Below are 13,279 nucleotides of genomic sequence, written 5' to 3'. Positions count from 1 at the left end.
TGAAACGCGATTATGGCTGCGTTTTGTAGCTTTAAGAGCTTAAGGTATCTTTTTATGTGTTGCTCAATGCTTATTTAGGGCCAGCTCCGATTAACTTAACGAGCCTAGTAACTTTGCAAGATTCCAACTGAAGCTGATGGAGAAAAAAATGTAAACTCAAAAGTTGAATTTATTTCACTAATTGTAATTAACTGTAATTTTACGTACTATATTGAACACAATAGGTTATTAACAAACAGCTATCAGAGAGAAACTTTGTTACATAAGTTAGTATTACAAATCTATTTCTAACTGCTCTCTTAGCATTTTTTCTCTGATCAGCTTCAGTTGGAATTCTGCAAAGTTACTAGGTCTGTTAAGTTAAGGAGCTTTGAAAGTGGCCTTTACAGCGTTAAACAGGTTATGTGATCAAAATGAACGCTTGGGATTTATCAATTTTGACATTCATTTTACGTATTTCTATTCTGACGCTAAGGACAGAAGCATAAATTCTTGCATAACGCATAAGGACGAAAGCACTCGTCTTGAATTTTGAAAAAGTAATACGACCAATTAAAATCATTTAAGTTTAATGCGTTCGTGAAACGCGCTAATCTGATTGGGTGTATTACTTTTCCGAGATTCTATTTTCCAAAATTTTGACTGTCATGAAACATAATGCATATAATGTAAAAATGAATCAATCAAAAGTTCTTCGTTTTCTTTCTACACAAAATAACGAAGATTAATTTTCTTAGCATTTTCTTTTGGGATACTAGGTACAGCCTCGCACCGTACCAGTTGCGTGTAAGCACTACACTTAGCTACACTACACTAGAGTGATGTACATCATAGTATACACTATATCATTGGCCTAGTTTTCAACCAATTACAGTCCAGTATTCCCCTGTTGTTCGACTATAATAGGGGAATACTGTAGTTGGTTGGTTCTTACATTCTGATCCGGATTAAACTTTGGTGGAAACTAAGCCATTATTGCTAATCCTGTTTCTTGACTTTCATTTTCAAATTTTCAAATTTTAAATGTTACACTGACTCTACACCATCTCTTTGAGCGATGTAGCAAAAGCTCACTTCGTAATAAAATTTGCACTATATCGTAACCATGGAAACACGATACACCGAATGAGTTCGCTTACCACCAGCCAGGGAAACACAGTATACTGAGTGTTGCACTGATGAACGATAGTGTAGCCAAGAGAAAATGCTATTATGCTTTATGCGAAGATCTGTCCTCTTTGTATAATTAGATAAAAGCGAGATAAATTACACATGAAATAACAATATCCTAAATAAGCTAAAAATGATTTTATTTTAAATTTAGATAAAAGATGAAATTATAAGTTGTTTTATTTAGATAATTTTAAGTTTTTAAACAAAACAATTTAGAATATAGAAACAGCATATTAATTCATATTTTTATTTATCATACATAAATTTTTATTTTTTTTTAAATTGAATTTTTAAAATATTTTATATAACAAACTATTTCTGTATAATACATATCACCAACAAGATATAAAGGACTGAAATTCGTGAATATAGTGAAGAATATAATCAAAAAATCGTGGACATTACCGAATCATTGGTTACGTATAGTTCAATATCCACATTTGATAGACATAGAGGCGCTACAGAATAAAATAACAGCTAAATCCCGGTCATGGCTGCTCTTATAGCGTTTTCAGCTCGACCGAATTTGCATTCTAACTTAGTTAGAATAATGATGTTTCGTGCTCTCCTATTGGTAGAGTGTGTAACATCAACCAATAGCGAAGCATTTTCTAACCCAAGTTGATGCAAACCTGGGAGTCGATTCTGTATCCTCAAATAAGGTGAAAATTATAAAAGCGAGCAAATTTACTAGGCATTAACCAATAAAATTATCAGTATTTTAGTAAATTCGCTCATTTTTGTAATTTTCATCTCGTTTCAAGATACAGAATCGATTCCCTCATTTCAAGATACAGAATCGATCCTCAGGCTTCTCTCTGCTATGATGCTTCCATGTAAAGGCATTTTAAAGTTGCCTTAAAGTATTCGGTGTGAACATTCTGAGAATCGAAGCTCGAAATCTCATAAGGATCGATTGATTATGGGAGGGACGATAGTCGGCTATATTCAGTGCAGTCTGCTGACGTTCCATTCAAAGATGGCGTTGACGAGTGCGCCATGTTTCTCGTGATGTCTGAGCGTTAGAGAAAAGTTTTTCAGAAAAGCGTGATCCGCATGAGCAAAATGGCTGATGATGACCCATGGCTATTGAAGGAGGATGGTTGCTTGAACGTGGACACCGAGTGCAAGAGTATTATCTATCACGCCAATCTAAACGTTCTACTCATCACTACTGGCAGCGCACAAGTATACGTGTTCGATGTCAACTCCGGCGTGATCTTACAGAGGAGTTCTCTGTCTGGTGAGCGTGTGCAGCTTCCTCGTCGTGATCGATCCCCGCGGAACATTTCGCCGGGTCGGCGCCGAGCAAACGATAGATTTCCTCCCTCTCCCCCTTCTGACAGCGTCATCCCCGTCGCCGTCACGGCTGTCCGCCCGATATTTGCAGAATACTGTGCAATAACGCATGTCAAGGTCGCTTACGTTTTCCCAGAATAAGACGACACTATTTCCTCGTCGTTGAAATTTTCCGTCACGAAGTGTCTGAAAGCGACAAGCTTTGTTTTTTTCCCAGGAATTCGGAGAGTCAAGAAGATAATCTTACAGTTTGTTACATTCTGGCCATGCTTTTCACACTTTCCTAGATTTTGTCTCTGTTTCTTTGTTCTGCGAAAATAAATTTGCATTTTTAATGTGGAAAGTAATACGGCTTAAAGAAATGGATCTATGACTGTCAGCATTGTGCAGTATTCCAATTAGGTTTTTTTTCCAATTATGTATTTCCAATTATATATATATTTGTTGTTATCTTCTAAGAAGTAATTCTATTTATTTCTTATTTTCACAAATTGCTTTGGCACTTCTGATCCAATCATCAAAGATAAAGTTTTTTTGTATGTATAACGGTATCTTTATTATTTATATATGATGTAATTGCAGCAAAGAAGTATTCTTTTGTATAAGTTCAAGAAATAAGAACAAAGAATGTTTATATGTTTTTCAAAATCAAGATTTTTATAAAATCTTTGCATAATTTTCCAAGATCATGTTGAGGGAATACTAATTAATATTAATATCTATTAATATTATATGAAATATATATTATTTAGTAAAATTTACTTAAAATGTATATTATGTGGATATTCGAATAATTTTATAAGATTATGTGATGGAAACCAGAAAATATTTAAATATTTAATATTAGTTTTTCACAATTATTAAAATAAAAATAATCAATTTATATTTTTGTATTAATGTTTTTTACAAATTTTAGATATACATATATATTAGATATATATTAATTCGTATATTGTTAAAATATGTATTATTAAAAATAAAAGTGAAAAATATTATGTGAAATGTGTGAAGAATTATAAAATGTTCATGCTTATAATGATGATTGTAGGTAAACCTAATGGGAAATTGCAAGGAATTTATTTATCGGATGGAATAGACAAAGTGCTGTATACAGATGGACGAGGGATTGGCATACGTAGCGATTACAATGGGGTCCTGCTATTAGATACAATTTTGCAAACCCCAGTTTCTAAAAGTGAGGATGTCATAAAGCTGGAATTATTATTGTCGGAGGCGACGATATTGCTTCAATGCCTACAATGCATAGAATTGCCAGGTGTGGAACATTTGCTGGAGGTGCTGCAAGAACTGTCAAGTAAAATTGTTACAGCACAAGCAAATCAGAAAAAGGGTATTAAAGCTCAAAAAGTAAGTACAGCTAATTATTTTATATAACATTCTTTGTTGTAGTTATTTTAGAGGGATATATTATAGATGAATATAAAAGTGAGGATGTAAAAGTAAATGAATTATTTAAAAATATATTTTTTAATAACTTGATCTTTATAATATAGAGAATTGTTATTTTTACTCAATTAATTTTGAGTAAGTTTTATTTAAGGAAATAATCATCAGGAAATAATCAATCAGAACTGATTAATAGAGATTTTTAATATTGAACAATTTAAATTTAATTTAATATGATTATCGGAATAGTTAAAAATATAATTTATTATATTGTGTTAAATAGAAAACAAAACATTATATAAATACATACAAGATTTTTAATATCTTTATGTTATGCATACAGAATTAATATCAATATCAATGCTAAAATTATTAAAATTAAAAATGGAAATTTTAATTGCAGTGGAATACGATATGTTTGGAATTACCGCATGGATCTTTAAAACTCGTTTGCTCTGGCTTAGTAATGGAATTAAAAAGGCAAAATCGGCATATAGCAGCACTGCCCATTGCCTCTGCGATCAATGAACGACTAAATGGCCTATTGCCTAGTCTTGCGTTAGAAGGTGGTCCCACTGATAGAGCATTAATGTTTAGTGAAGCAGCACGTCGTAATACTTTTCCAAAATGGCCACATATGAATTACAAGTAATATGTATTTTATTATTATGTGACATAATCGCTTTTATTTTACAACTTTTTTATATTCTATATTCCTGTTAAAATGAATGCAATTAATGATTTATTACACACAAAATTAATAGAATAAATATTTTAGATGGGCTTTACCTGATCAAATGGCCCAGGCTGGTTTCTATCATGAGCCAAATGCTACAGGAGATGACAGAGCGATGTGTTTTACTTGTAACGTGTGCTTAGTATGTTGGGAGCCTACTGATGAGCCATGGTCGGAGCATGAGAGGCATTCGCCCGCATGTCCATTTGTTAAGGGTGAATACACACAGAATGTTCCATTATCCGTGACTCTTGCAACGGCTCCCGCTCGTGAGGCAGGCGATACGGTGGACGTCATAGGTACTACTAATGTCACAGGCCTCGCGGCTACAGCCTCTTCCAATGGTTTTGTAAATATTTGGAACATAACGAATCAATTGAAGGTAAGCTATTCGAGGTTTTGCATTATCAATGCTATATAAAATCTGAGAGTATCTTTTCTACAATCTTGGTCAGAAGTATTAGGCACTCATATTTTTTTTCTATCTGGAATTCTGGCTTTTAGCTGAACTACTTTCTGTACTTAAAATGAAAATAGGTACATGTTTGAAATTTTTGGTGATAGTGAAAAGAAAATTGACTATTATAATATAGAAATAGAAAACAAATCCTAGAATTCTTTTACCAATATTATTTATTAATTATCGGCGTTAGTAAATTCATAAGTTTAAAATGTTTTTTAAACAAAAGATAATTCACAGTAAGTATCATAAATTGATTTTTTAGCTGTTAAATAATGTTAAATAATGATTAATAAGGTGCTTAATACTTTTAGTCGTATATAAGGCTATATTTACAAGTTATTTATTCTAAAAATTAAGCTTGATATTCTTTAGATGTATGTTATCTTTTTTACTTTAATTAAAAGTAATATAATTTTATCTTTATTTAAAGTAATATAATTACTGTCATACACACAGTAATATAATTACTGTCATTGCAGAGAGAAGTATCATTTTATATATCACCTTTGGATCAAGAAATAAACAATAAGGAATCGATACAGTTTTGTGCTGCGAGAAATTTGACGCCTCCATATTTAACAAATCTAGGCTCAGACTCGGATCCACTTTCGGAATACAAGCCTTCGTCGTTCTATAAAGTACAAGTTACAGCACTTTCAGTAGTGGGATCTCCAGTAACCCTGAGAGAGGAAGCGAAAAGCACTAACTCCTCGTCGTCTATAAACATTGAGACGACAGAGCATAAGATTCGACCATGCTTAGTGTGTGGGGTTACAGTGACAGTTAATAATCCCTCGCAATTAAGAACTTTAGAGAATGTGTGGGCTGCCTCGAGCGATCTAGCGAGTTCGTCGTCGTTAGTTCGTGCAATGAACAGTGTAAATAGTGCTGCCAGTGATACTCTAGATATAATGAAGGTAGCGGGTGATAGGTACATATCGTCGAGGTTGCATTACTTAGTATTGTATGACTTTCATCATAAGGCTGCAACGGCGCAACCTATCAAGGAAGACAATTCTAAAGAATCAAAGACTAAGAAGACTCTATCTGGAACAGGAACTAGCGCTAGCTCGAATGGCGGACGCCAGGAAAGCTTGTACCAGGAGCTCTTCCTTAGTAAAATTTTTTATGAAGTGCCAGTTATCGAAGATGTAGACTCGGATATGGTAGTTGGTCCGCATTACGATGGTATCTTCCCACCCAACACTTTAACCGCCTCGTCCTCCAATGGCATTTATTCGAGTCCCATCGGTATTCCCTTTGGTCCGACCCCGACGACGTCAACTCCCTACGATCCCAATTTTCCTCCTATTAACGGCTCGACCCACTTTGCATCGACATCTGACTTGACAACGATAAACAAAAAGAGCTTAGATCTTATGAAAATTACCAAGGCAGAACCGGTGGTCATCAAAACATTAGCGATAAACGCCTCGGACTCTCTCCGCATTACGTACATAACTACGTCCAAGGACGGAAGATACCTGTATGTCGCGATGTGTCCTGCAGATAACGCTTCCGTCGAATCTTCTTCGTCAAATACCAATCAGATGGACGTTGACGACGAAAGCGATTTCTTTCCGCAGAAAAGTTATATGTATTGGGATCATAATGACAGCCAGTCGAGCAAATTGATAAACGGCGAGATCCACAGTAATGAGAGCAACGCGAACGCGTTGTTGCTTGTATATGCTTTGGATTTCACGGGCTCGGTAGTAAAAATGACGTCGGAACCGCTGGTGAAGCGAGAGTTACCTTTGGAACAGGCGCCAATAGAACATGTACTACTTCCACTTCAAGAAAAACAAAAGTGCACATCATTTTCTACTAATTCTAGTACCAATTCCACTAATAATTCAGCTATTCAGGAACCTGCCGGACAAGTTGCTCTTGTATGTAAAGATGGTGTGGTCAGATTATTAAACTTAAGTACGCTGAAAACTGTAACAGAGGCGAGATTAGATGGAAAGAAATTTATCTCTGCGACTTATTGCAACAGTAAGTGTTTCTCTAAAAACGTTTCCAAAAGAAAAACGAACAGGAGCGAGCGGAGAGGGAGGGAGGGGGGGGGATTAATTTGGAATATTTGTGGGGATTGTGTTGAAAATTTGTGTGTTAAGGCCAGTGGTTTTTGCAGGTTTGGAAAGGCTGTGTGTGTGCACGAGCGATGGCACATTGCATTTCTTCATTACAGCGGAGGAGGAAGACTCTGCAGAGGAGAAAGACGATGTTGATGATGTGAATATGGGTAGTGAGGGAAGTTGTACTTGTGAAAATATAGCTCCTAGTACGTCAACATCGTCGATTTGTTAGTAAGTTTTCATTTTGAATTTGCAGAAGCCGAAATATTTTAATGCTGAAGAACTGTCGAAGGTGCCAATTTGATAATTTCCTGTTCTTGTTTTCGGAAGGAGTTTTAGGAAGGAGTTATTTTATTATTATTATTTGAAAAAAAAGAAAAAAATTGAAATTATTAGCAGAGCGATATCAAAATGACACCATTGACATAGTTCTAGTATTAATAGCTTTATAATGTTTTTTATGACATTATTTATAAAACAATGTAAAAGTATTCTTTTGATATTTATTTATTAACTTTTGAATAATATTTTCTACGTTTTAGCGATGAATTATTAGCACATAAATCGAATTTCTCATACTGGGACTTAGGGCTGTTATACGAACTTACACGATTTAGTCGACATTCCCCTGCATATAGCGCGACCGTCCCTCCGTGTTGGAGTGAAATGATGCAAGCTCAGAGACAAAGACGTTATCCGCAGCATCTTCATCAATCAGAAGATCAGCATCATACGAGAACGTGGCGATTACAAAGTGATGCGTAAGGAGACATAATTATAAATGTTTTAACAGATATTCTGACCATCTCAAAGAAACTGCATTCTTTTAATTGTGGATTCTCTTAATAATTATTAAAATATCTGTATATATTTTTAAAATTATTTTTTAATATTTTTATATTTTTTAAATGATCTTTTAATTAATTTCTAATCATTCTTTTATCGTATTTATTCTTTTATGCTTAGTAATATAAGCGTTTTTAGTGCTATCTTATAACGCGTGATAAATAAAACTGTCTATATTGAAATTTAAAGAATTGTAAATGAAATAATACAATATATTTCTTGATAAAAAAAAATCGATGTAAAATTATACGCGGTTAAAAAGAGAAGCTACATTATAAAGTTGTAACACATTTGTATGTTATGTTAGGACTACTTGGGATGAACACGTATTCGAACTTACTTTACCTCGAAGCGCAGCAGGAAGTATAGGACACGTTGATGTCCGATTTACCTTGCATCCGTTCTATCAAGAGTTACCCAATATTCAAGTGACTTTGTTGAAGCAAAATATAAAGAGGATCGGTCATCAGAAGATACCAACTACTCCCATAGACGAGAGAATTGAATTTAACATAGGAACCGAACAAAAGAACGAAAATCCAGTTATCACAGAGGAGTATCAACGCCAGCATAATACCGAAATCCTCTGTGGTCCTATCGATTTGCATCGTTGCGTAGATCTGTCTTGTCACATGGGATGTGTAACATTGACAAGCCCAAAATTATTTCGTTCGAAAGCTAGGACGTTGCTCGTTCACGTCAAAGCTTTAGTAGATCAAAAGGATGGAGTGAGTAATATACTTGTCAATCTTTAATTATATTCTGTATCTTATAGAATCGATGTTTTATTATAGTATTTTCTTTTCTTTCTCTATTTTCAAGACATCTGCGAAATCTAAAGCAAATTTAGCAGAAAGTAAACCACCAACTTGTAAAAAGCTAAAGATATTTGAAGTACGTCCGCTTGTGCCCCCTAATGCTGGAGAACGATTTGACGAGAGTGCGAATAGCAAGAAGTTGGGATGCTATGTTGGTAAATATAATCTGAGAATTTATTAATATAACGAACATATTAAAATAAATTTATTATATATGTATATATAAAATACTCTGTACTGTAATTTTTCAAGAGTTCTTTATGTTCTTTTATACGTAACAATTTTACTGTCGTCAAATTTTCAATATAATTTATAAGAAAATGTTAATTGTTTTGTAAAATTTTACATTAAAAATTTACATTAAAAAATGTTTTTTATTTAAGGATGCAATTGGATTTACGAGATCTCCATCACCGTGAGATCAGTAAATCCCACCAGCATGCCCGACGAAAGGATGCAAAGATGTGCTATGTTAGAATCCAAAACTTTTGTCGATAATCTTTTGAATGTCGCATGTTTGCAAGTACCTGTCGAGTAAGTAATAAGAATAATAGAAATTTAACGAGTTTAAGTTTATAGAAAATTAACACTCTAAACAAACGTTTGCAGCTCTCCCGTCGTACAATCTATAGCTCTTGACATTCTGATATGGGTAGCCTCAATAAGATTAACGAGATTGCGTAGCGTTCAGAACACCGCTGAAATTAAAGCTCTTCAATTGGAGACGATACGTTCTGTACAAGGACGACTATCCAGCTTATTACGAACATGCCTCTTGCATGCTGGGAGAAGTATAGCGCACAAATGCGTTAAATTAATTATTCTTTGTAGCGGGTGAGCAATTATTTGAAATGATATTGATACAATGCTAATTATGTGAAGATTTTATGAATGGAAAAAATTATTATTTCTTTTAGAGGATTTTATAACATAGAGGATTCATCGGCTCAAACCTTTGATGAGGCCATGCTTTCTGTATTGGTCAACTTGTTACCTTCAATAATGGAAGTTCATTGGGCTGGTTCACTGAGATGGCTTCAATTACTCATTACTAGATTTTTACCATTAGATAAAAATTACAGTATCGCACATAAATGTGTCACCCTGGTGCAACAGATAGCCACTGAAGTCTCTAATAGAGTGAATCCATACCATTTGTTGCTCGCAACAAGGTTGTGTATTTCTTAACTTTTTTTTATGTCCTTAGAGAAATCTTTAAATAAAACTTTTACCAAACTCCGATTAACTTAACCAGTCTAATAACTTTGCAGGATTCCAATTGAAGTAATGTCGGAGAAAAAATGCGAACTGAAGAATCAATATATTTACATTTGATAATTTTTCTCTTTGCATTTTTTCTCTGACATCTGTTCCAGTTGGAATTCTGCAAAATTACTAGATTGGTTAAGTTAACCGGAGCTTGGTAAAAGTCCTAGTGTTAGTGATTAATTGTTTTGAATATTGAAGACATTAATAAGTGCTTTTAATACTCAAAATAAATAATTAATGATTAACCAATTTAATGTATACAATATTAAATTTTTCTAATAATTTTTATTTTTTTGTTACAATCTTAATAAATAAATTTTTCTCCAGGTTCGGTCTATATAACACACCTTTTGAAACGGAACTTTTTGACTTAGAGCCACCAATGTTACCAAAATTTAGTTCAATACCCGTGACGTATGCATCTGTTGTAACCAGTGAGCAAACAGGCCCTCCTGTCGCTTCGTCAAGTGCTATACACTCGTCCAAAATATCACAGGATTCTATTGATTTGAGAGACCTACTCACACTGCCTACACATCCCGCTAGTGAATTTGTAATATCCAGCAAGTTGAAGGCATTGTGTACCAATCAGAATATGAAAGGTCTCCTCGAGGTAATATTATTTAATTAATAAATAAAATCTTTGTATATCGATTATGTTCTGTATTATTTATGATATTTAAATGTTGATTTAGGTTGAACCTCTTCATTTTACTTGTCACGCTGCCTCTGACGGCACGAAGATGGAAAAGATCGATCCTGGTATGAATACAATTAATATTGGACCCACTTTGTATGATAGTACAGCGACAAGCAACAATGGTGTGCCTGATATTAAAACGATACATCACACATATGTAAGTATCCTCTGCATGCATTTAAATGTATTAAAAGTTGTGGTATATCTTTTTTTAATGAAACGATGTGTGACTTATTCTATAACCATGTATAAGAGTGAACACATAAATTGAATCATTGCTTTGTTTAAAAAACTCTGCGATGTCAATGATAATGGTAATATTATAATTGTCTCATGCAAATGTGACATTAGGCTACGGACAATAAGCTCGAGCAGACTTGAGCACAACATTGTAAAATATAATACCATCTACAAAATAGTGCGCCAAATTAATTCTCAGCATTCGTAGAGTAGGCGAATTACATTCTTTCACGATTAACAGTGGCTGTGTAACGACTGTGTAATGACTGTTCAGTCATAAAATGGCATATACAATATAGATGTTAGAGTAGTTGAATTTTAATTCAGATAGAAATATTAATTGTAGAACTTGGATGCTGGATCGCTAGGACCACATGTTCAAGCTAAATCGACAGCTACATTAAGCGATCTGCTTAGTATGTATACGGGAAGAGTTTTAAAGAAGCCATCTGCGCAACTATTGCTCACACCCGATGAACAATCGGATTATGATGAGGCTAATGAAATGTCTGGTGACAACCAGACTTGGCATAGCACGCAAAATAATATGCCTAGTTCACACATATTAAGTTCCATTATAACAAAAGAAAAGTCATGCGTACAAAGTATCAATACTGCTGTAAACAAAGTTGAGGAAGGCAATCCTAAAAAGGTAGATTACATAGACAGACACACGCACCATTCTTATTTTTTCTTTTTTTTTTTGTAAATTCCTGTTTCTAAATGATACACTGTCCTTTCGTCATTCAATCGCTTTGTTAATATGCTAATTGTAATAGAGACATTCATTCGCTAAAAGTTTTCTATCTGTCAAATGCAGCTGAATAATGTTAAGTGCAAGTTGCATGAGTTACATGAAATTTATTATGAAATTTATTATGTAATTAATTATATACTCGATGTTAATATCCTTGCATATAATTACTGCATATATTATTTTTCGTACGCTCATGGGTTTTCTTCTCATTCCCTTTTTTTATTTTAAATTAATGTTATTCACAGCAGAGAAAGCTCAACTAGTTTTATATTAAGATCATTTAAACAATTTTCATTTTTTATGTGTACGTGCAGCCGACAGTTTGTTCTTTTTTTTTTTTATACATTTGCTTTATTGTTTGATGCAATTATAGGGCTAGTTGTTATAATATACCGAGTATAATCTCATCTTATTTTTTATGTATATTCTTGTATTACGCGAAAATTGTGCGTAATGAGAGTGCAACAGACTTATCTTTCTGTAAATCAACAGATCTACAAACATGTATATTCAGAAAATTATAAAGTTGTGATTTAGTTATGTTTCAATTTATAATTCAATTGTTTGAAGTGTCCCATAATTAGCGACCTTAACATGATGACATATTCTATAATTAATGTGGATTTGATATTTATTAACGTTCTATTGAAGCAATATGCGCTCGAAATTAATTAAAAATATGTTTTGTTACTTATTTATAATCAATTTTAATTTGCGGTGAAACTCTTATTTGCAATTCGAAAATATTATAAAAACCCGACAAAAATTGTTATTAAAATTATGATCGCAAATCGTGGGACATTACGATGTAATTTTTTATGTGTTTCAGTATGTATCCAACATACAATTGCCTATTCCACAGTAATAAATTGCTGCAGTGAAATAGCATTCCGCTTTTTTATATTTTTGTCACATTGCGTTTGAAGTGTGTAAATTTAAGAAATAATTATTTCACGAGCGATTAATAAATTATGTATGTTGCAGCGAGATGATATTACATTCCCGTGGGGAAGGTTGCTATGCTGGCCGCCTCAGCAAGCATTGGTCGTCGAACGGATGCATTCGGGAGCCCGTCGATTCGTTATTTTAGATTTCGGATCACCTGTATTGCTGACCGATTTGATGATACCTTCGTGCAATGATTTGGTATCGCTGTCCATAGATATTTGGACTAAGAGCGAAGAAATAGATGGCACACGGCTTATCGTCGCAGGTGATATTGGAGGTAGACCATTGATCGTCTGCGATCTTCAGCCGCCACCTGTGTGTAGATATCTCAAGGTAAACTGTATACTACATCAATAATAATAGATCTTTTAATTGTTTTTTTTTCATTGTTTTGTTTTTTATGATATTTAACTTCTTTCTGATCATATTTGCTTTATCCTAAAAGTAATATTTAGTACCTGTAAAACATTATCTTACAGTTGCAATTTTATATACAATACATTTTTTATTATTCATTTAATTTCTCTTTTATATATATATAT

General features: G+C 33.6%; 1 protein-coding gene across 1 annotated transcript in view; it reads left to right on the top strand.

Annotated features, from left to right (window-relative positions):
• Positions 1 to 2,162: 2,162 nt before the first annotated feature.
• The window catches only part of LOC108684836 (baculoviral IAP repeat-containing protein 6), a 31,257-nt gene continuing 20,140 nt past the window's right edge, over positions 2,163 to 13,279 (top strand). Inside the window, exons 1-16 of the mRNA XM_018189347.1 lie at positions 2,163 to 2,416; positions 3,521 to 3,840; positions 4,283 to 4,527; positions 4,658 to 4,997; positions 5,558 to 7,076; positions 7,216 to 7,390; positions 7,702 to 7,920; positions 8,313 to 8,733; positions 8,828 to 8,978; positions 9,207 to 9,357; positions 9,433 to 9,657; positions 9,741 to 9,995; positions 10,420 to 10,705; positions 10,788 to 10,949; positions 11,379 to 11,684; positions 12,774 to 13,070. Coding sequence (XP_018044836.1) covers positions 2,230 to 2,416; positions 3,521 to 3,840; positions 4,283 to 4,527; positions 4,658 to 4,997; positions 5,558 to 7,076; positions 7,216 to 7,390; positions 7,702 to 7,920; positions 8,313 to 8,733; positions 8,828 to 8,978; positions 9,207 to 9,357; positions 9,433 to 9,657; positions 9,741 to 9,995; positions 10,420 to 10,705; positions 10,788 to 10,949; positions 11,379 to 11,684; positions 12,774 to 13,070 — 5,259 coding nt within the window. The 5' untranslated portion in view covers positions 2,163 to 2,229. The remainder of the gene's footprint in view (positions 2,417 to 3,520; positions 3,841 to 4,282; positions 4,528 to 4,657; positions 4,998 to 5,557; positions 7,077 to 7,215; positions 7,391 to 7,701; positions 7,921 to 8,312; positions 8,734 to 8,827; positions 8,979 to 9,206; positions 9,358 to 9,432; positions 9,658 to 9,740; positions 9,996 to 10,419; positions 10,706 to 10,787; positions 10,950 to 11,378; positions 11,685 to 12,773; positions 13,071 to 13,279) is intronic.

This window comes from Atta colombica, unplaced genomic scaffold (assembly GCF_001594045.1).
Source record: "Atta colombica isolate Treedump-2 unplaced genomic scaffold, Acol1.0 scaffold140, whole genome shotgun sequence".
Taxonomy (NCBI): domain Eukaryota; kingdom Metazoa; phylum Arthropoda; class Insecta; order Hymenoptera; family Formicidae; genus Atta; species Atta colombica.
The sequence above is the reverse complement of the archived record's forward strand: the minus strand, read 5'-3'. Positions and strand labels throughout refer to the sequence as shown.